The sequence below is a fragment of the Ciona robusta genome, chromosome 1 (genome assembly GCF_009617815.1).
Source record: "Ciona robusta chromosome 1, ASM961781v2".
In the NCBI taxonomy this organism is placed as follows: Eukaryota; Metazoa; Chordata; class Ascidiacea; order Phlebobranchia; family Cionidae; genus Ciona; species Ciona robusta.
The window spans coordinates 2,385,653-2,408,091 of NC_143235.1; the positions used below are offsets into that span (position 1 = coordinate 2,385,653).

The 22,439-nt window shown below is 35.1% G+C and overlaps 4 protein-coding genes and 1 long non-coding RNA gene across 5 annotated transcripts in view; 1 reads left to right on the plus strand and 4 right to left on the minus strand.

The window, feature by feature from the left end:
- LOC149741298 (complement receptor type 1-like) overlaps window positions 1–2,583 on the minus strand; it is a 39,895-nt gene extending 37,312 nt beyond the window's left edge. The window contains exon 1 of the mRNA XM_089873206.1: window positions 2,491–2,583. The gene's annotated coding sequence lies outside the window, so the exon portion shown is untranslated. The remainder of the gene's footprint in view (window positions 1–2,490) is intronic.
- On the minus strand, window positions 1,471–4,410 carry LOC149741299 (ubiquinone biosynthesis protein COQ4 homolog, mitochondrial-like). Its single transcript, XM_089873316.1, has 5 exons — window positions 4,248–4,410; window positions 3,632–3,831; window positions 3,074–3,182; window positions 2,491–2,593; window positions 1,471–1,682 (listed from the first exon to the last, which is right to left on the minus strand). The coding sequence occupies exons 1-5, from the start codon at window positions 4,348–4,350 to the stop codon at window positions 1,517–1,519; spliced, it is 681 nt and encodes a 226-aa protein (XP_089729442.1). The 5' UTR covers window positions 4,351–4,410; the 3' UTR covers window positions 1,471–1,516.
- Window positions 4,358–5,163, minus strand: LOC149741300 (NADH dehydrogenase [ubiquinone] 1 beta subcomplex subunit 10-like). Its single transcript, XM_089873327.1, has one exon. The coding sequence runs from the start codon at window positions 5,111–5,113 to the stop codon at window positions 4,520–4,522; it is 594 nt and encodes a 197-aa protein (XP_089729453.1). The 5' UTR covers window positions 5,114–5,163; the 3' UTR covers window positions 4,358–4,519.
- An 874-nt stretch (window positions 5,164–6,037) lies between these two features.
- Window positions 6,038–21,664, minus strand: LOC149741301 (DNA replication licensing factor mcm7-B-like). Its single transcript, XM_089873252.1, has 16 exons — window positions 21,523–21,664; window positions 17,648–17,730; window positions 15,285–15,449; window positions 14,680–14,811; window positions 13,171–13,347; window positions 12,732–12,869; window positions 11,909–12,091; window positions 11,615–11,696; window positions 10,873–10,989; window positions 10,511–10,668; window positions 9,414–9,566; window positions 9,003–9,184; window positions 8,504–8,587; window positions 8,067–8,235; window positions 6,669–6,778; window positions 6,038–6,387 (listed from the first exon to the last, which is right to left on the minus strand). The coding sequence occupies exons 1-16, from the start codon at window positions 21,563–21,565 to the stop codon at window positions 6,171–6,173; spliced, it is 2,193 nt and encodes a 730-aa protein (XP_089729378.1). The 5' UTR covers window positions 21,566–21,664; the 3' UTR covers window positions 6,038–6,170.
- On the plus strand, window positions 17,726–20,253 carry LOC149741302 (uncharacterized). The gene is made up of 2 exons (XR_016384494.1): window positions 17,726–19,613; window positions 20,017–20,253. It is a non-coding gene; the product is annotated as an uncharacterized LOC149741302 (long non-coding RNA).
- Window positions 21,665–22,439: the final 775 nt, after the last annotated feature.

The following is a 22,439-nucleotide window of genomic DNA, read 5'->3' on the forward strand; positions in this document are numbered from 1 at the left end:
TCACGCTATAGACATCCTGAGCCTACGTGTGTGAAATGACGTAAGCCCTATAGGTTTGGGTTTAAAAATCACGTTTTGCGTAATTCGGTTGCGTGGTCGGATGAAGGAAACGTGAAGGTTTAGCAGACATTGCGTAATTCTACGGGAAACGCAATATTAGGATTGAAAGCGACACGATGTAAGATTGGGGTAAAGGGTCTGCCGGTGCGATGCATTCGCGGAATATAAAAGATTTATGGTTTATATTCTGCATGTCCGTGCCAGTGTCGGAGCACGGATTCGTGTGGGTATCGAAGTGTCTAGCCATGAATCTATGGGTGGGTTATTGTGGGGGTTGCGACTGTATATAAGTCACGTTCATTGCTACCCAATGGTTTTAATGTCTAAGTCACGAATAATATGACGTTATTCGTAGACGAATTAAGTTTAATGCTTCCGTACTTCGTGCGGTTTAGTGAGGCGTGAAATGGCAGCGATAGAACTTAATGTCGTATAATTGGATAAGTCATTATTCAATATTTGTTCGTGTGCTTTGTATATGGATGTCCGTGTATGCATCTACGTATATGAATGCGGCCGATATAGTGGCAATTAATCTGCATGCAATCTGCGAGTTGCAACAAACTTGGTTGCGTGAGAGTGATTGTTATGTAATAAACGAACTGAATGTTGCTTTATGATGATTCAGACAGGCTGATTGGAATTTTGTCTCGTTTTTCCAATCGAAGATAATGTATAGTAGGGTGGGGGAAGATGGGACACTTTTTTCTCTATTTTCACCTCTCAGTTAAGTAAACAAGGAACATTCAAGGAACTATAAAATTGTTGTGCCAAAAGTGTCCCATCTTCCCCCAGCCTACTTTAGTGGGGTAAGATGAATAACATTGAACAATATCCCATATTTCCTAACCATGTTTTTAACAATAAACAACGCTATTTTACAGTCGTGGGAACACGGCTGTATAATGTTCCGTAATTAATCTTTATTTACTACTAGGATAAACGGAACGAAAAAATATAATGAAATGCATCATCTTACCAAGATTAATGATAAGTACAAGTACTTATAGTGAGCCTCGAACACGCAACGCTGAACATTGCAGTGTTAGCCGAAAATGTAACATTTTGGTTTTGATTTTAAATTCATAATCTGATACGGCTTTTCGCATAAAGCAGAACGACTTGAGATAAACGGCGGTAATATAAACATTTGTGAAGTATTGAACAGCGACCTCTTGTGCTAATAAAACTTAAATAAGACCGCACACTAGAACGCAATAAAGAGTCGAAACGTAAATGACCTTTTGGCATTGCATAAGCACCAGTGGTTACATTGTATAACTTATATTAGTAACCACTGGATTAAACGGATAAACATTGAGTGTCTTGCCCAAAGACACCTTTGCAAAAAAATAACGTTTTTCTAAACTTCTGCCTAAAATTACAACTTAATATACAAAAAAACAGGGAAAAAATCAAAATATTTTATTGCATTAAAATAAACAAATAAATAATTTCAAGAATGGGGTAAATAAATTTTCATTTCATCTCTTAAATCATCAATATCTTGATCCAGTCTTTCTTCAAAGTAAATATTCATGAAAAACTGACAAGATTTTGCCGTCGGTATTATCCATGGTAGGTCTTGCTGCAGTAAACGTAATCTTCGCTTTCGACTTAATCTGTTGCAATTATTTTCATTTTACTGACAATATTATCCAACTTTTTGTTAATGATTTTCTGGATGCAATTATTTCAAATTTTTTTAACAATTTTAACATTTTTAAGCAAAATTTGAATCATATTTTATATTTACCCAAAATTTCATTATTACCCATCGACTAAAACACTTTAAACGGAGGTCACCGGGTATAAGTCTGGGTGCTAACACCAGCATGCTCTGGTTGCAATAATATTTCAATTTACTGAAGGATTAACAATCTCAGGATTTTTAAGTAGGCAAAATTTAGAAAACATTTAAATTTACAAGAACCATTGTCTCTTAGTAGACACTTTTGTTATTTAATATGTAAAACCGAAGTTTATGGTTATTGCTTCAACCCAGTGGTCAGTAGATTGCTATGAATGCTATCCAAATAAAATATCAAAAGTAGGAGCACATGGCAACTGTATATAACTGTCATTTAAATGATTCAATGCAAAGGTAGGTTCAAACCCTACTGCTATGACTGCTGTAACTGTACTGGTACTGGCATGCATCAGGGTGAGTTGGGCAAGACACTTAATGAACATTGGCTTTTGGTTATTAATATTGCTTGTTGAAAAAAATTAAACATGTTCAAATATTCTATTATAACTAATTTGGGCGTGGTCATGCAGTGAGACATGCCACGGGTACACAATGGGCGCGTTGCCCCACATCTTTAAGTAAGAGTTTAAAAGCAAAAATACAGTGACAATTTAGGCAACAATTCAGTTACACTTACACACAATCACACACATTTAAGCTTTAAATATTAACCCCCTTACCTTGTTGTGCCTCCAACTGCAGCCATCCAACACATAGGAAGGGATGTTTGCATTGCTTCAAACCATTTCACTGCAACCTCACCTCGGAGATTTGTTCGTTGACCTGTGTAGTATTTGTATCATTAACTGCAATATAAATAGATGTATCTACATCATGCTTGGATGAATGTAAATTATTTATTCTTGTGTGACGGGGCAATGGAAGTAGTTATAACAAGAGTTCTCTGTTTCATACACTTCGTGCTGCTTACAAGATACAACATATGTAACTCATTTATTCTCGCTTGGCAGGGCGACAATAGTGGTTATAATACGAGTGTTCTGTTTGATACACCTCATGCCTGCTTACAAGTTACAACGTATGTAACTTACTTATCTTTATGTGGCGGCTGGCTGGAAACAGCAGTAGTTATAACATGGGTGTTCTGTTTCATACACTGCGCAACTAGTTACAAGTTACCACACATGTAACTTTGTGGGTGTTAGGAGCATTTCAAGGCACACTGGTGTGGGGTGGCACTGAGAAAGGCTGAATTAATCAACCAAACCCACAGACAAAAAAACACATTTATTACTTTCCCACCTAACAACAGATGATTGAAGTCGTGTGTTTCTCGGTATCGTTGTAAAACAAAGGCGAGCTCAGGGTCGTCCACAAACTTGACATCTCTCCTTGAATCTGGAGTAATGTTCTGTAATTCATTTATATTTTGTATTGCATACGCATTTTTACTTTTAAACAAGACAAAATTTGGGAAACCCATACGTATTTTCACAAATGTAAGAATAATATTTTATAATTTTAATATTTGTGAACAAGTGCTGCAGTAATAGACGTAATCACCTAACATTAGGAGAAATTAGGTGTTACGAAATATAGTTTAGAATTTTAGAAAAAAACATTTGCAGAGACAAATATATAAATTACTGGAGTAAAGGACCAAATCTGGCCTAAATCTCAAGTCCTCCACAAGGACCTCAACCATGTAAAACAGAATCATATTTTACGTGTAGATAAGTAATCTGGGTGTTGTCATGTTGTGGTAATGGGCCAAACCTGGGTTATATCCTAAGTTTTGTAACAAGGACCTCACCCATACAGAAAGTAAAATAATACAAATAGTGATGGCAATATACTCACATATTTGTTCAACATGTTAACATATTGTCTTCCCAGTGTAGACTCAGGTAAAGCTCGTAATAACTTCAAGTCAACAGTTGAACTATTAACACGAGGTTGTTCGTTTAATATTCTTCTTCCTGTCTCGTCATCCAACATTCTCCCACGCATATGTTCCAATGCATTACACGCCGTTGTTTCGCTGCACACTGCAACCATGTCTGGGAATACAAGTTGATGTGGTTGGGATTTTCTAACATAACGAATGAATAAATTTAACTTATTTATGCTAGCGTGCCAGGGCAGTCGTTTTAACGTGGGTGTTCTGTTTTATACACCTTGTGCCCGCTCACAAGTATCACGCATGTCATGTAACCTATTTTTTATTGTGTGTGGGGCAACCAAAGTCTTTATAACACCAGTGACTAGGTGTTTTTGCATAAATCACCAACAAATTGTACAACACTCAAGGGTAGTGTCATATTTTACCTATATTTTTATGGATAACCTACTGTGAGTATAAAAATAACCCATCTTTTTGGCTAAGCCACCTTGCACATTAATAATAAGATGCCTGATATTTTTAAAGTTTATAACATTATTTTTTATTACACTACAAGACAAACACGCAACATACCATCTCTGTATGGATTCCTTAAAGCAGCAACAGCAGATGATCCAGCAAGTAATATTCGTGATAACTTTGTGATTGGAATATGATTTGGGTACAAAGCAGCCATGCCTACATCTAACCATAAACAACACACAAAATATGAGATAAATTATTATTTGACACAAACTACCACAGCATGTAAAGAAACTATGGAACAATTTGGCTTGGTTGTCATAATGATAAACACCAGTATTTCATATACCACTTAAATGTTCAACAAAGTAAAGTCCAAATATTTAACTGGATCCGGCAACCCTTGCCAGGTATCTATCTTCAATATAACGATTCTTCTGCTTCTGTAGGACTTTTCGTGCCGTCAGGGCGCTACCAATGTCACCGTACTTCACCTGCCACGCATGTGTGGCTTGCTGCTCCAACATTTTGATCTCCTTGCATTTCTCCATGTCAACATTCTGGTTTTGGATCTGGCACGCTGTCAGTCTTCGTTTAATGACTTCAATTATTTCTTGGTCCACCTTCTGGTCCCTTCTGAACTGAGCCTCTGCCTCGTACACACAAACATAATCTTCCACTGAGCATTCCCATATGTTTGGCACACGAGGATATTTATGATGATAATATCGTCGCGGCTTCGTCACACGAATGCTGTCGGCAAATTTTTGAAAGTATTCGATTGGTTTAAACATAGGATAATACAAGGCCGAGTAAAACATGGGTAAAAAGTTAAACTTGCTTTTATTTTCAATGATTGGAACGTCTACGATTGGATCATTGTAGACTCGGTTTCGTTCCCGAATCCTTGGGTCGGGCAGATTGTCAACAACGCCTGGAATTTTTGGCAAACCAGAAAGAGTTGATTCTGACTGCATTGTCAGGCCCTAACAAAGTTTCTGTTGTAGCATAATATATTATGAATGAAACATGAGTATTCACGATTTCACGTGGTTTAGCTACCGCAGTCGTTACTCGTTATTACGTTTTATTGCAATGGATTTTTTGTAACCCACCTTGTTGACACATATAAGGTATACATCGTATGTTATTTGAAGTGGATTATTTGTTCTAGCGTAGCTTTAAAATGGTGCTAGATGATCAATCATAGCGTAATGCCCACTTAATCTGAAAACGTTGTAACCTTGTACTAAAAATAACAAAACCGAACTAAACTATACACAAAGTGTTTTCTGGCATAAGTTAGGACGAAAGCAAGTGAACATTGGTCACACGATCCCTGGCGGGGGAACACTGGTCCTAACCCCTAGAAAATAGTTGATTTGTATGCATACGCCCGTTGTAAATATGTGTAGATAGTATACTGTAAAAGTGTAAACTATAGCGACCTTTAAGCTACATTTTAAGGTAGTCGTTAGGAATGCAGGCGCGCGTCCTACATCCTACGTTAATTGCAATTTACATTTTTAGGTTTCTTGTGTTTCGTCTGGCCTTCAAGAACTTTTACGCGCCTAAACTATCCTATTGTAATGTCCTACATACTTTTGTTTCTATTAAAAGTACAATTCGAAAGTAAATAAACATAACTTGTTTATATGCTAGGTGATGCGTACACGCTTATTTTCTTCCAAATAAAATTAAGTTTTAACAACTATGGCTTTGTTGAGTCTATTTGATTTAAACGTTTTTTTTTTAACTTCACTACCGTAATCGAAGAGACAAATAAAGTTATTTAATATCAAAGCTACCCAACCTACATTAATACAGGATTTGTATGACTCACTTAACTCTATTTTTGGCTCTATTAGCTATACATACTATACCACATCAGCGGTAATTGAAAAATGGTGACTTTTTATTTGGCAGTTAATAGCTTTTTCGCAAGGACTATAAAACACAACTAGTACAACATAATTGTTTGGGGACAAAATGTCTTCTGTATATACAAAACTTGTAGCAGCAGAATGATATGCATTATATAAAAGTGAGACGTGTCTTGGCCGTGTTTAGCAGCCACACATTCAAAGCTTCATATTCTTCAACAGCTTCGTCAAATTGGTCTGGAGTGAAACCTTTAGCAACACAGCGTTGTCTGGCGTCAGCAACTCTGACACTGGACACCGTGTTGCTGCCATCTTGTGGCGCCATGTCGCGCAATATTTGGAAGATCGCGTCAGTAGGCCGTTGTTTTCTGAAGAAAACAAATTGTGGTAAATGCAAGTAAAAGCGGAGTATTAACAGTATATAGTACTGCAGGGTAAGATGGGATAGCGTTAGAACACAAATAATCTTATATTTCCTAATAGTGTTTAGAACAATAAACAACCCTCTTAAAGAATGATGTGGGCCACAGGTACATAATTCTTTTATTTAATATTACGTTTACTACCGAATGGGACAATAAAGTGGAATAAAAATATCTTACCCCACCCTACTAAATATATGGTTGGTTTAATGTTACAACAATCTTACCGTTGAATATTTTCCGATCCAGGATTCAGAGTATCTTTCGACATTTCCATCATTCGCATTGCTTCGTTGACGTCATCTTTTTCTACTACGTCAGCGAGTCGTAAACGAGCCTTAGATATAGGGCATGTGTTAAAGAACGAGATAGTTTTATGTGGTGTTGAATAAATGAGTGCAAGAATAAATGTAACTTGCTTTATCCGTGCAGGGGGGAAAACGACAGTCAGTATAAGAGGGGTGTTTATACACTTCATGTCATCCTACAATTGATTATTTTTCGTGAACTTTTTATTTTTTTATGTATTGCTGATAATTTGGACAACCTAGAACCCATAAGTGACTACTGGGTTGTAGCAATTGCCGTCAGGTGTCTTACCCAAGGACACATAAGTCCATAAAGGTAGCAGTAAAAAGCCAGTGTTGACAAAATTTAACTAGAGATAAAGTAAGGTAGGATAGTCCCTGAGCTACAGTTCTATAATTGGGTAAATATTCTTGTTTACAACCAAATAGGACAAGACATGCCATTACTAATTGGTGTGTTGAACATTTGATGAACGGGAACTAGATCAATAACAGTGCAATGCAACATTGAACTTGATTTGCATCTGGTATTGACCGATTCCAATTACCAAGACTTGAATTTGTTTAAAAAGTCTTAATTCATAATTAACTAAGCCCCCCTCTGTTCAAGGCTAGTCGTTGCCACAATTGTGGGCGTTTGTGACCTTGGGCATTCATTCATTCATTTAATCAAGTAATAAACAGCACCCAGCCCAGCTTTTATTCCATTTAAAATTCTGGCAACATTATTTTATTTTCTGTAAGAAAGTCCTACACTATGGCATGTAGATTTAGGCCTCAGACCAGTACTTCTGCTGCTTAACTTAGGTAAGAGGACTAATGCGTATAGACTGACTGGTCACATACATATGGAGGATTTAACAAATTGAAAAAATTTCTGAAATTTCGAAGTAAATGCGACGAGCAGACCAGTCTAGGGAAGTGCAATAATTCACAACGATTCATGCACCCACCCACACCGACCTGCAGTGCCGCAGTTTTGTTTTACCAGGGGTAATGAACTGATAGTGATAACTTATTATTTTATAAATACTACAAAACATGACTGAATCTTAAAATGTGGTACGTTTTAAGTAAACTGTAAAATGTGATACAGTTGTTAGCTATATAGATAGATATACCTCAGATTTGCAGTTATTTATAAGATAGTTACTTTAACGTTAGATATACAGCTATTATTAAACGTAGAATGTTCAGCAGTATTTGAAGGCCGGGACAAGTGCAATAGAAATCTTATAAAATCTGGTGCACCGGTCCAAACCTGCAAGTAAACTGCGAAAATGGAGCTTTTTATGTAGGAATTATTTTCACACTTACCAGTGCGGTGGCAATGCGTAGAATGGACAGAAGGGTACGAGCGGATGTGAACGTAGCGTCATTGCTGGCACGAGCTTCTTTACGTAATTCAACATAAGCTGCTGTGATGTAATCACGCAATTCCAGAGGAACAACAGGGTGCTTGCTTTTACACAGAGCTATGTATTTCCTATGTTACAAAATGCAAATGTTAATAGAACAAATAAATTAAAACAGACATCAGATGAGGGAAGATGGGAAATTTTTCAATCCATTTTTCTCATTCAATTTGGTAGTAAACAGAGAACAGGAATTCAAGGAATTATAAAACCATATCCTCACAACTCCCATATACCGTTGTTAATTGCTTAAAACATAATTGGGATATTTGGATATTATGTGTCAAAGGTGTCCCGTCTTCCCTACTATATATATTTAATCAAGTGACATTCACAAACCTCATAAGCCGCATGTCTATAGGTTGGAATTGCAAAGGTGGATGAACCGAATGCATATGCACGTATGTGATGTGCTGCGCCAATCTACAAAAAAATTTTGTTAATATAACAGCAAAGTGGGTTTTTTACAAAAAAATCATAAAAAAGAAGAGTGTGAGTACATGTAGAAAAAACTGTACTCCTAAAAGTAGTTACATGTTGGATAATACGACAAAAATTAGATACGTCAGACAACAGGTAAAAAAATGGGAGCACAAGAAAGATATAATAAAATCAAAATTTCTGCTCTAACTCAAACACTATTTAAACCAGAGCTGCTTTAATTGTAATTCTCCGAAATTTAACAATTTTACACAAAGAACTGCTTGTGTTATACTGTTAACCGTGAAAAGTCTTGAAAAAGAAGATTGAAAGGGGTTAGAGCAAAAAAGTCTGGAAAGCTTCGGTTTAATTTTAAACAAACATTATTTTAAATATGCTTGGATCACTTGTGTATCACCTGAGATCATTTTCGCGATCCGGTTTGTCCTGAATCAGCCAGAGAAGATCAAATCTTGAAAGAAGAGCAGCCGGAAGTTGAATGTTGTGTTCGATCGATTTCTTTGGGTTGTAGCGACCATATGCAGGGTTGGCTGCAGCGAGGATTGACACGCGAGCATTCAGGGAAGCCATTATACCAGCCTGTTAAAATGGTTCATATATTTAGCAATTTTATATAATAATAAAAATAACATTAAACGATTGCTTCTATTACAGACAATGTGAAATAGAAAACATGACTAAATCTAAAATGTGTTTTTTTTGTAGGTAAATTGTAAAATGTGATATAGTTGTTAGGTATGTGGCTGGATATATATGTTGGATAGGCAGCTATTATATATTATTCTGCAACAAAGAGACAAATTCTCACCTTTGCGATTGAGATAGTTTGTTGTTCCATAACCTCGTGTATGGCTGTTCGATCACTGTCCATCATTTTATCAAACTCGTCAATACAGCAGACACCCTGGTCAGCAAGAACCAACGCACCCCCCTCAACTACAATCTCGTTTGTAACCGGGTCCTGGGTTAAAATTGAAAGTTATAAAGGAAATAAAATAAATTATAAATATAAACTGAGCTTGCTTAAGCTAAAAAAGTCAAAATCTATGTTTCAAAATTACGAATTCCTGCTGCCAGATCTTATGTTAAATTTTATATTTTTTCATATCGGGTATAGTAGGGTGGGGTAAGATGAGCATATTTTCATTCTTTCCCGTCACATTTGGTAATAAACAAAAAATATTTACAGCATTATATAGCTGTAGTTCTACTACTCTGAAAAAGCTTTGTTTATTGTTAAAAGCATGACTAAAGTACATGGGATTGAAGTGCTAACGGTATCCCATCTTACCCCATACACTTAAAAGATACTTAGAAGATAAACTAAATGTATATATTGTTAAAACCTTGATACATTAACTACTTTTGCAGAAGATCTTTGATGGAATTACATTATCATGATATAGCAGGTAATATGGAATAAATGATGATTAGGCATGTTTGTACGGAGTTACGTAATGACTAAGCAAATATGTGACAAGAGTAAATGAATCCTTGTCTTGGTATGTGGATAAGACATTTTTATTACACATAGTTTAACCATAATCAAGAGTTTTACAAAATCAGCTTTAAACTAATACACAAATGTTTGTTGCAACCAAAGCAACGTTTTGAAGTGTTTATATTTTTATCTTTTTGACACAAAAAGTAAGAAAACAAAAAATAAATTTAATTGTTTTTTTTCTTAAATAAGCTTAAAGTTGGACCATTCAACGTATTTTCCTAAGTAGTAAAAAGTAAGAAAAAAAATACGCGAAGTTTAGATATTAACTATATATTGCTCAGTCCCCAAAGAACTACTCATCACCCCATCGTATTTTTTTTATTCTTTAATCCAAAAAAAGGACTGAAGATTTAGATAATGAATGTTTTATTCTCTAGTCTTTAAAAAAAAATTTTAAATACCTTCATTACTGCAGCAGTAAGACCCACACCAGATGATCCACGACCTGTAGTGTATTGACTTCTTGGGGCAATACGGTCAATGTAAGAAAGCAATTGGGACTTGGCGACACCAGGGTCTCCCATCAAACAGATGTTGATATTTCCTCTGATTTTCATACCTGAAGTAACATAACATAACTTTTTATTACCTCTTCTAAGTTTTCAATGAAAAAATGCAGGAAATAAAATGACAGTCTTTAAAACACGCTGTGGATACCCAATTTATACCCAATTTAAGTGAGCCAGAGATCACGCAAATTGCTTATCCCGCCGCGGATAAAACGGCAAAAGTGTGATATCTTTTATCAAGATTAGAGGCTTACCATTAGCATTCCTATCCACACCACCAACAAGAAGAAGAAGAAGGGCTTTCTTAATATCCTCGTGTCCGTAAATTTCGGGGGCAATTGAGTTCGCAAGTTTATCGTAAAAATCATCCTCTGCAAAACGATAAGTAGTTTATTTATTCTAACATAAATAACAAGCAATTTTTAAGGTTGAGTCATATAGATACAGCAGTGTGAGTCATTTGTGTACTTGGTTATTTCAAATTTATTTTACCAAGCACTTTGCTAAAGTAAGAATTGATAAAAACCCACATGCTTTACAATTAATGCGTTATCTTGTCCATACATTTTACTACAAGTTACTCAGTTAAAATCATGCTTGGCGGTCACATTTATTGGTCCCATTTATTTATTGAATGGCTTTAAGAGTTTTTTGGAAGCTTTTCATGACATTGCATGTTGCTTGTTTCATTCTTTATGGTAAACAGAGACGAAACTTGGGGGTTAATCATCCACAAAAAAAGCATATAAATAACAATGAGGGTTCCACTACGTTGAAAAAAATTCACATCATGTTTTGGTACCCCAGCTTTAACTTAAGTGTAACAAAACTTTACCCCGCTGTTAAGTGTCCATACAAACATGCAGACACAAAGAATATTGCATTCGCCACTTAATAAATGAGGTTTCCCATATAAACAGTGAGTTCATCTTTTTAAAACAGGTTGAATAAAATTGAATAAAACTAAAATTTAAAGCCAGATTAAATAGAACTTACGAGTTATCTGCTCAATTTCTTCTTCTGTCATCTCTGATTCATCTTGCTCGTTTTCCTCAATCTTGTTCATCCGAACAACTCTCTATGGAAAAAATGTAAATGTCAAAAATAAAGAATTGCCAGCTTTCAACACTTTTTAATCTCCGAAAATGTTTTGCAGGTTTTTACAAAAATATCAATAAAACACAAAAAAAACATCAATAAACTACAAAAATATCAATAAAATACAAAAAAACTACAAAAAATATCAATAAAATACTATATATATATATTTCAAAAATTCTCCCCACATACATGAGCCTCCATGTAGGAATCAGTAAGCAGGCCTTGTTGCATTTGTCGGAATCCAATCTTCAACATTGGAAGAAAGACACCTGTGATACTGATGTGGTCGCCAGCGGATGCGCATCCAGTTGTCTCTCCTCTGCAGTAGATAGTCAAGCTCCGAGGAATGTTTCCAACAGGCACCATGTCACTCTGTTATTAGATTAATAGATTTATATAGTGGGGTGGGAAGATGGGCCCCTTTAGCACATTATATCCAAATATCCTGATAATGTTTTAAATAATTAACAGCGGTCCATGGTAGTCGTAACGTAAGCATACTTTTTTTTACGGTTTTATAAATCTTTAAATGTTTTCTGTTTACCAAAAAAATAGGATGAGAAAATAGAATAAAAAGGTGTCCCATCCTCCCCACCCTACTATACTATTAATATAGGCTATATTGTTGCAACCAGGCCTGTTTGACTCTTGCGCACAAGAATATTGATTTTTATTAAACAAACAATTTAGAAATTTTGACCTAAAAATTATCATTTTCACGTAAAGGCCGATTTCGTATCCAAATATGCTCATAGTAGATTTTGTTGATTACACACACAAAGCATGTTGATTTTACGATTTTATTGAACCAACAATTTCATAAATTGGAGTTCAAAATTGGCTTTTTATAAAAACCCAATCGGATAGAAATACTACAATAATAGATTTTGTTGGCACGCTCACTTTCATCATTTATTAAACAAAGAAAACATATACATTGCCCTTGAAATTTGATGCAAATAGCAATTACATAAAAGTACAATTTGTATGAATATTCATTATTACAACTTACATGTTCCTGAATTTTAACCTCCTGGAACTTGGTGAACTTAGATCCACGATTCTGCAGACATAGCCGACCACCACTGCGGTTGGTTTGGCAGTCCTCACTTGGACATACGACAAGTGGCATAAACGTGGGGGATGAAATCTGAACATTTCAACGCGAGATGAAAATTACTTCATTCAATAAAAAATCCGATTTTTATTAATCGTAATTGTAATTTTTAACACAAGTAATTTAAAAATATTGCAAGCACAATTTAATTTTTTAGACACACAATCCTGTGAAATAAATTTTACTTCAGTTAAGGGGTGGTAATTTTTAATTATTTATCCAGTGTAAAAATTTCCACGCCTAACCTACCATGCCACCCCAACTATAAGGCTTGGCTATATTTTATATATTATATTCATTACTGATTTGAAATGAAATGTAAAATGTCACTTACCGGTTGATACGTCTCCCCGCCACATCTATCACATGTATATGTAGCTACACACATCATGGGTTTGATGTCGGTGGCTCTTATAACGATGCCACGTACAGTTGATAACTTCCCGATGTGAGCAGCTTTTAGATCTCGCATTGGAAGAGCCTTTTCATCCGACAGGTTCTTGAAGCAAATCTTAAAAATATAAATAAAAAGTTAGATTTGTTAACAAATATTCTGTTACGTCTGCTACCAGGAATAATGTAAATAATCTTTTAGCATCTGGTGTAAAAACCTAAGGTATTTCCAAAGTTTCGTCTGCAATTCGCGAGACTTTGTTGGGAAATGATTCATTATACCAGATGAGTCGCTTAAAGAATATTTAGAGTTGTTAAATAATACTCTTTATTAAATATAATTTGTAAAAATTAAATTAAAACAGCTAGTTTTCCCTGTTTTGCGAAATTTCCTATTTACAGAAGCCAACAAAGTGATTGTACTAACAGCTATAAATACTTTAAGTTCATGTACACCAGTTTTAAAATTTACATTAAACTTTGTACTCCAACTTCTCCGCTAAAGAATTCTCATATTAAAATGCTACCGGCAAGATTGGTATGCAAGAAAAGTTGCCACACACACAATTATCCACTTCACTGATTATCAATCTCTATAGAGTGTCTACTACATAAAGCATGGATTGCACTAACAACTTGCATTATTGTACCATATAAAAAGTACAAACTAGTTTTAATAATAAACAAAATATATATCTATATAATTTTAATTAAATAAAAAATATTCTCCATTTATAAGCTGTGTGAATTGCTTCATTTATAACATATTTATAAGCTGTGTCTTGAAAATTTAACACTTTTTAAGTTGAGCGGGAGTAATATTTTTTTTTCTCTAAAATAGAGTGTTGGAAAGAAACTATGCAACTTTGGAACAACCACTTAAACAATGTATTGCGAATTTGCAATCACTGGTTATATTTCTCTAGATTATTTCCTTCCTAATGCAGGATAAGATTTCAATTTCTGCTAACTGCACTAATAATTAAGTCCTACTATTTCCCTTAATACACTAACTTTTAACCTGCCATGAACTACATTGTATGCAAATACCTCATTTTAAAAAGACCGTGTCAGTTGTTACATAAAATAATAAGTGAAACATTTTACAAATTCACAGAAAAAAAATAAAATCTTTGAAAAAAATATTTATTAAACCTAAAGTTATATAAAAAATAGACACATGTAGAAGATTGTTCTAAATAAAACTTTAAATTGGAATTAAAAAATGTTCCCTAATTCGAAGTGCGAGAGTATACCTTTAACACAACAGTTAAGACCCCTAATAAAAACCCCCAACCTTAAAAGCCCCAATGTTAATCCTATGGTCCACACACTACCTATTCTATACACTAGGATTTAGGCCAGGATTGGCCCATCACCCCAACAGAACACCCAGGGTGCTACCACATAGACCCCACCAGATTTAAAGTCAGCCATTTCCCATACACACCTCATATCTCCTCATAAGTTCTGATGGATATTTATTCCTCCAGTCCCTGTGTTCTGCAGGATCCTGATGATTCCTCTGCTCCATATGCATCCTATGTTCGATGTACACATCCAAAGAATCTTTGTAGGTAGCCTAAAGTCATAACAACCTTATATTATTACGACCGTCGACCAATATACTGATATAACTGGCATTATGTCTACCAAAAACCAAAAAAAGTAAGACTGTTTCTCATACAACTACCAGCTATGCCAAAAAGGCTTGGTTTAAATTATTAAAGAACAAAAACATACTGTGTCCAAAGTATTGGACTACATAAAGAATTAAACATGTTGTTTCAAACTCATGTTCAAAGGAAATAATAAAATGTTTTACCAAACGGATTTTAGTAGAGTGGGGTAAGATGGCTATGCAATCATTCACTTTTCTCTTTACATTTTTATTTTTTACAGTTTTTCCCATTTTCATCTTAGCATTTTTATCAGGTAACCATATTCTCACCTTTCTAATAGACTGTTGTTGATTTTGAAATTCAGGTGTTAACGGTTTAGGTACTAATCCCATCTTACACCACAGTAGTATACAATATGATTTAGCATCAATACCTCTCTCTCCTTGTAATCGGGCAATAGTTCTTCAACCACATCTGCGAAGATCTTCTGATAACGGAGGGTGTTTTCCAATACATTCTCAACAAGATCAGAGTCGTATTCTTTAAGATCTTCAAGGTCAATGGTAAGTGCTACTTGTTCACGATGTGCTAGCTTGGTCTAAGAAATAAAAACAAGTTATAGTAGGTTGAGGTAAGATGGGACAAGTTTTAATTTACTTTTCTGCTACCATTTGGTAGTAAACACAGTTATTAAATATATAACTGTTGTCCTGCTATTCTATAGAAAAGTGCTAACAATTGTTTAAAACACAATCAGGAAATAAGGGATATTAAGTGCTAATAGAGTAACAGTATCCTATACCCAACACTAGTTCACATTGGCCAACTAATACTACATCACTTATTTTATTAAAATTTTGGTATACATATTTAGTAGAACTCTATACTGCCTATACTGTAAACACAGCATCCTATTTCTTGCCTAAGAACTATTCGTAAAGAACTAACCAGTCGTAAGATTATTAAACATACGTGAGCGACATAACTAAGTAAATTGCACGATCAGCGTCTAGTTACGTAAATACAACGCCTGGCAAGATTCGATTAATTATTCATTTACGTGAAGTCCGTGAGACTTCTTCAGTCGAATTTTCCGTGCGAAGCGAAATCGTACAACAAGTTAGAGAAAAGACTCCTTTTCTTTATTGGCGAGCACTAAATCTCGCGCACGAACAGCGCGAAGGTTTATGAATCTCAAATCGACGGTCGTTATGCCTCTTGCTCGCTGCGTCGTTCTCTAGCAGCTGGCTCCGGCAAGTTCTATTTATAAAGCTCTGATAAATGACAGCTTATATGCGCTATGCCGTTGCCGATAACATAGAACTACTTGGCACTGTGGCTAATATATACTGGAGCGCCGTCTGGGGACGTTTGTGACAATGGTTGCTAAGTGATGTCTCTCTCACGTTCAGTTTAACTAATTTCTAACTTTTTGAATCGGAATCTAAATTTTTAATCGCAGTCCTGAAGAATATAGCTGTAATAACACGCCATCTAGTTTCGTGAATAAATTGACTAGTACTGTCTGAATGTCCGCGCCAATTTTACTGCTTGGCACAATTTGAAGTTAAAACGAACGGTTGGCCGCGCGAAGAAGGTTTACGAACAATACGAATCCACTTTTCGGTTTTCAATGGTCCCTTCGTGAATAGAAACATAGCGCCGGAGTTTCTTTAGCCGAATAGAAACGTCTTCGTCCCTAACAAACGAGATGGCTGAATGCTCGAAGTTGGCCAAAGGAAACACAAGCCAACTGTTAACGGACACCGAGGCCTATTCTCTTTTTGCATTGATGGGCAAAAGAAATTCTTTCGGCGGCCGTTCCCGCCCAGCAAATTACTATTGAAGACTGGCGTCTAGATAAAACTGATTGTAAGTAAAAAGAGAAAATTTCGACGACGGCCAATTGCTGAACTGTCAACCATACAATGGTTCAATGGTTTCTTATACCCGTGCTTTTAGTTCCAGGAAAATAGGCCAACAACGGCCCAGCGGACCACGTGTTAGGAATCGTCAGCATGACACTCGATAAAAATGGCAACTTTTAAGCAACTGTGTTAAACAAAAAGTAAGACTTTGTAGCAGCAAATGCTTTTCTTTTTTCACACCACGGGCAAAATGAGTTTAACCATTGAAGTGTTGTGTGTTTATTAAACCAAAGTATTTGTTTTCGCGGTCGCGGTTACGTAGGCTGGCTTTCGGTGTGCGTACACCACAAGCTCTTGAAGTATTTCTAGTTTACGATAACCTCAAATGTTTGATATGTCGAGTAAAGATTGCGTCATCGCAAAATGGCATCTGCCGATTATTTTCTAGTTAGAGATCAAAGATAAAAGCAAGTGCACTTATACACAGTCATAGAAAAGGATTTCGAATTACAGAACTCATTTCCGGTTCACGGGTCTTTCTGTGGTAATATTCCCGACCGGTGTAAACAGTTTAAAAGTTGAATCGATTTAGAACACTGCACGAATTGGTTGGAGAGTAAAATTGCGACTGACATTGCTCTGTCATTGACAAGGCGCCTGCAGGCAAAGAAGAAACACGAGTTCTTGCGAAAGAATTCGATTTTGAGCTGCGAGTTGTCTTCACAGTTTTGTTTAAACGCTCGTAAAACCCAATGTTAGTAAAGACATTGGTATAAAACCTATACACGGTGAGCCATTAATAAGAAACGTGCTCTGTTTAAGGATTGGATTAATTGTTAAACACAAACCAGCGCGGGAATACACACTAACAGTACACGTTGTTATCTAAGTTACACATTAAAACAAAGACAGGAAATAAAATACTTACCAAAACCTGGCCGTATTTAAAGCATTTTCCCGAACCCGAATGGTCGTCTTGACAGAATTCACTTAAAAACGACTTGCAACGTTCTAAAAACAAAGAATAACAAACGAAATTAATATGCTACTTTCTTGGATTCGCCCTTCACGCGCCTACAGTGAAAACTAAGTTTTCACGAGCGTAACTGTCATTGCGGCATGACCTCACGCTGGGCGCTCAGCTTGAACAGGTAGGGCATTCTGCCCCTTTTCCCTGCTGTGTAAATAAGCAGTTCAAAAACCGTAAAATAATCTCTATGTCTGCTGTACATAGAACGACGACAATGAGAATATCCTTTCTTTCCTGTTTAAAACACTTCTGCGAAAACCTTCGTGCTAATTTAGTTCGTCTTAGTTCATTGCCATGAAGGCATCTACTTAGTTGCCAAGAGTAACAGGCGCGCGGCATTTTGTGAAACTGTCCTCCGTTTGTGGCAAGCAGATAACTTCCCTGGTTCATGCTTGACTGCTCCATAAAAGAGCGGGCAAGGAGTGGTGTTTGTAGACCGCTATCTCCAGCGGCGCGCACACACACAAGAGTATGCGCGAAGTTATAAGGCGTCTTAAGAGCGTGCCATAAACGGCGGTGCGGCTACGCAAACAGAAAGAAGCGCGAGCGAACTGCGAGCAAGTACTCAACCGTGTCCACTACGATTACCTAACTTATCTGCCTTCGTTAAAAGAGGTCAATGACTAATACTGAAGTGACGATCAAAATGCTCGACGAATTTCGCAAGAATACGGAACGTTGTTGTAAAACATCGGCACCTTAAGATTTGGAAACACGCGAGCGTTTTATAACACCGGAAACCAGGTGGAAAGTTGGGTAATAAAACGACTCCAGTATCTCACTTTTCAGAAATAGTAAGCCCTTTATAAAAATAACTAAAAATGGTCCAAATACAACATGAAAAATCAATAAAATTTAAATGAATTATACTATTGCAGTAGATGTAAAATATATTGCAGTACAAACATTTAAAGATTGTATATTAACCCTGGAAAATGTGACACTAGACCAATAAGCTTAAGACTTATGCCTATTCACTATTCAAATGCTGTTCTGGGAAATGGTTTAATTCAGTGACAATTAATCTATTACCATAGAAACATATATAGCAAATTTTTTAAAATATATCCTGCTACTGTTTCTCCTCACCTACTTTTTGATACCTGTTTGAGGTATGGTAATGTATGTAAATACAACACTTAAGGAGAAATTAACAGATTAAGGCATGCGTATGTATGTGTGTGGGATAGAATGTAAAGTAACTCATGAAAAATTCCCAAAGTTAGTGCCAAAGTTTTTTTTGAATTTTACACAAAATCACATTGCAAAGTAAATTGCAGTTTTGCAAAATACAGTTACATTGATAGTTGTAAAACCTAGGCAACCTTGATTAGTGTGTTAATTGCAATATACTTTGGCTCTGCTCATGTGTATAGACACCTAAAGGCAGGATAACACGCCTTAATGTCTTAAACTAGGGTTCCAAAACATATCATGTCATCTGTTTTGAAAGTTGGGAAAAAAAGTCAATCTAGGCCTTATTAATGTTCTGCCTATGAAAACTGCTCATCTGTATCATAATAACAATAAGCCTCTGGCCTTCTATATAAACATATAAGGGGGTACAATGAGATAAGCCAGACACAGCGATTCAGATTGTTTGTATGGATGTATCAACATATTCAAGTAATATATTTTCTCTTCAACAATTTCCTTGTGGTGATTAATAAACTTCTTTGTACTTGTTGAATCTTTTGTTAAATATCCAATGTAAGTGAGTGCTCAATAACTTTATAGACAAATTGAATTTAAGAATACTGTCATGTGTCACGAACACTTGAAATCAAGGTATAACGGATAAACAACGTCCGGCGCCGTGGAGTGGTTAGCAAGGCTGCCTCCAATGGAGGAAGACCAGTTCAAGGTTCGTCACTGCTATCATATGTCATGTGTCCAAGCTTGATGTGTATGAACACTTGTGTTATAATGACTGTCGTTTTATAAACCGCAAGGATAAAGCAAGTTATATTCAATCATATAAACAAAATAATCATAGCATCAATTAAGGAGCATTGGCTGTATGAGATGCAATATTTTGTACAATACTTTACAACAGGTTCACACCGGTGGACCTACATTAAGGCTGAGTGTCATGTGCAACTTAAAAATAAAGAATAATTAGGACAAAAGTATGCAACTCAAAAAGAAATAATATGAACTTAAGTTGATTAAGCAAATGCTGCTGTGTTTTAATACCATATGTGTTATTTGTGGTTATATTCAAGTTTAAGTACTGTGCTAACTTTCACACTATTCCATGTGGACAGGCAGAAAAGTTGACGCGGAGTTCACCAATTTTACACAAAGTACCGCATATGATATATTATATTATTAATCGCAAAGGGCACCGAAAAATTTAAGGTGATTAAAAGGAATTACAAACATAAAGTTTGGAAATACAACGAAAAAAGGAAAACTTGCACAAAACTAACTCATTAAATTTTTGTTTAAATATATGTTTGCTTGCGTTACCAGATGGCAATAAAAATTCTTTGTATATCTGGCTTATTTTTCAATTGTTAATCATCTAACAACTAGATTTGCCAATCTTTCAGCACATATTAGATTCATATAGCGTCTTAATGCATATACAACAAACAAAAACACAACATCACTACAATGTTGAATGAAATTACAATTATAAACACGTTGTTTTAAATTAAGAGGCAGTAGGCATATAAATAAAGATATAAGGTAGCTAACATAGCTTATGCAACAGTATTACCTGCCTTGCCCACAATTCTGTCACTGGTATTTCAATTTGCAACCTAGTGTTATAAATATGTAAAGATTGCTATTCATAATATTGGCCTTGTATGTTGTATATACATTTTTTTGTATGCTATTAGTCCTCTGTATTAAACTGATTAAACCGTTTCAACTTTGGCTTTTACATTTGAACCAAGATATATTAAGTTAGTACATTGTCATCACATTGCCAAACCATATATATTCACAGTTTGTGTTTTACAATTCTCATTTGAATGATTAGCCTATTATTTATAGCAATAATAATAACATGCAACTCTTAACATTTATGAATAACATTATTAGGCATTTTTCATTCTAATCATACAATTGAAAATATTACACATAAATAAAAAATAAAATAAGCACCATACTGAAACCACAATTTTTCTGTTTCTATTGGTATTATAATAGTGGTTCTCAACCTTTTCTGCTTACAAACGGGTAAAATTTAAAACAAACTTTGCGGACCAACGAGCCTTCAAAAATCAACTCAAAATGTAAACACGACAAAATGAGCAAAGAATTACGACAAACGACAAAAGTGTGCAAAGAAAAAGACTTCAATTTAATGAGAAATTTGAAGCTTTCTTTTTGAAACATCTTGCACTTTGCAATTGGATATAAAATTAATATATTTGGCGGACCGACTGAAAAGTCGCTGTATTAAAACAAGCAGCAATAAAAAACATTTTACAGAACCAGAGTCGTGGCACACTGCTAAGGACGTCTGCCTCTAACCGAGGGATATTAGATTAAAGCTAACGCATTGCGGGCATTTTTTTGGGCAAGACAGTGGCCCCTTACGGCTTGCGAAATTATCAGCCATATAGGCCTATAAAGAAATAAAATAAATCTAAAAAAACATTCACCTACAAGTTACATACATGGTAACTCTTAAGTGAACAAAAGGTGTATGAAATAAAACACTCGTGTTGTAATGGCTTTTGTTGCCCGCTATGAAATATATTAAATTAGACAATACCTAGCAAGCTAGGTGTATAATAACAAACACAAAGTTGTACCTTTATCAGCTGCATAATCTCTTTTGTTCTTTCCAGTGGCCATGATTAACAATTCAAACTTGAATAAAAACACTAACAACACAAACTGTCAACAACAAAAACTTGTTATTTTCAAGCGCAAAAAAAAACAAAAACCAATTAAATAATAAAATGAGCGCAGATTTCTGGAACTTTTTGTGCGTTTAAGTATCACAGTATTTATAATGTGTGGAAATGATAAATTGTCAGGCACAGGTATTATAAACTGCAACATATATAAATTAAAAGACTGAATCTAAAGTGAAAGTAAGTTTTTTGTAAAAACATGTTAATTCTAAATGTTGCGGCCGGACACATATAATTAATCTTTCTAACATAGGCTGAAAATTCCAAGATAAAAATACAAAATTTAAAAAATATAAGTCTTCTCAATGCAGCCCTGTGATAAGAATCATACTCTTGCATGACCATAAAATAACAGTTGTTATATTACATGTGTTTTGTTTCAGACATCTTGTGCCAGCTTACAAGTTACCGTATATAGTAGGTTACTTTGTGGGTGACTATATTCTTTTTGAAAACTGCTGAAATTACGTGGATTTTCTTAAAAATCTGTCTTTTAAACCTTTTTTTCTATTATGGTGATTTTTGATTAAAAATATTGTGATTGGCAAAAAATATCAAAGAAATAACCAAACACTCGTACACATGTGTATACTTTATTTACGACATTTAATATAAACAAGGAATTCCCACTTTATTTTAAAGAGGAAATTTAAAAGTAGAATATTTTTTAGGGGGCAGTTAAGTAAATTAAATCATTCAAATAATTAATTTAAGAACAAACAAAAAAAACAAGATAAACGTTACCCTAGTTTAATCACCATTGTAAATATGCCTACGATACAGTGGGTATATATTATATATATAATATACAT

What these genes read in the sequence shown, in the direction of transcription:
- LOC149741299 (XM_089873316.1), bottom strand. Translation starts at nt 4,350, where the DNA reads ATGGCTGCTTTGTACCCAAATCATATTCCAATCACAAAGTTATCACGA. An exon ending in AAGGAATCCATACAGAGATG is followed by an intron (nt 3,832 to 4,247) that starts GTATGTTGCGTG and finishes TTGTATTCCCAG; the next exon opens with ACATGGTTGCAGTGTGCAGC. An exon ending in TTAACATGTTGAACAAATAT is followed by an intron (nt 3,183 to 3,631) that starts GTGAGTATATTG and finishes AATGAATTACAG; the next exon opens with AACATTACTCCAGATTCAAG.
- LOC149741300 (XM_089873327.1), bottom strand. Translation starts at nt 5,113, where the DNA reads ATGCAGTCAGAATCAACTCTTTCTGGTTTGCCAAAAATTCCAGGCGTT.
- LOC149741301 (XM_089873252.1), bottom strand. Translation starts at nt 21,565, where the DNA reads ATGGCCACTGGAAAGAACAAAAGAGATTATGCAGCTGATAAAG. An exon ending in AGATTATGCAGCTGATAAAG is followed by an intron (nt 17,731 to 21,522) that starts GTACAACTTTGT and finishes CTTTGTTTTTAG; the next exon opens with AACGTTGCAAGTCGTTTTTA. An exon ending in TGTGGATAGGAATGCTAATG is followed by an intron (nt 10,669 to 10,872) that starts GTAAGCCTCTAA and finishes ATGTTACTTCAG; the next exon opens with GTATGAAAATCAGAGGAAAT.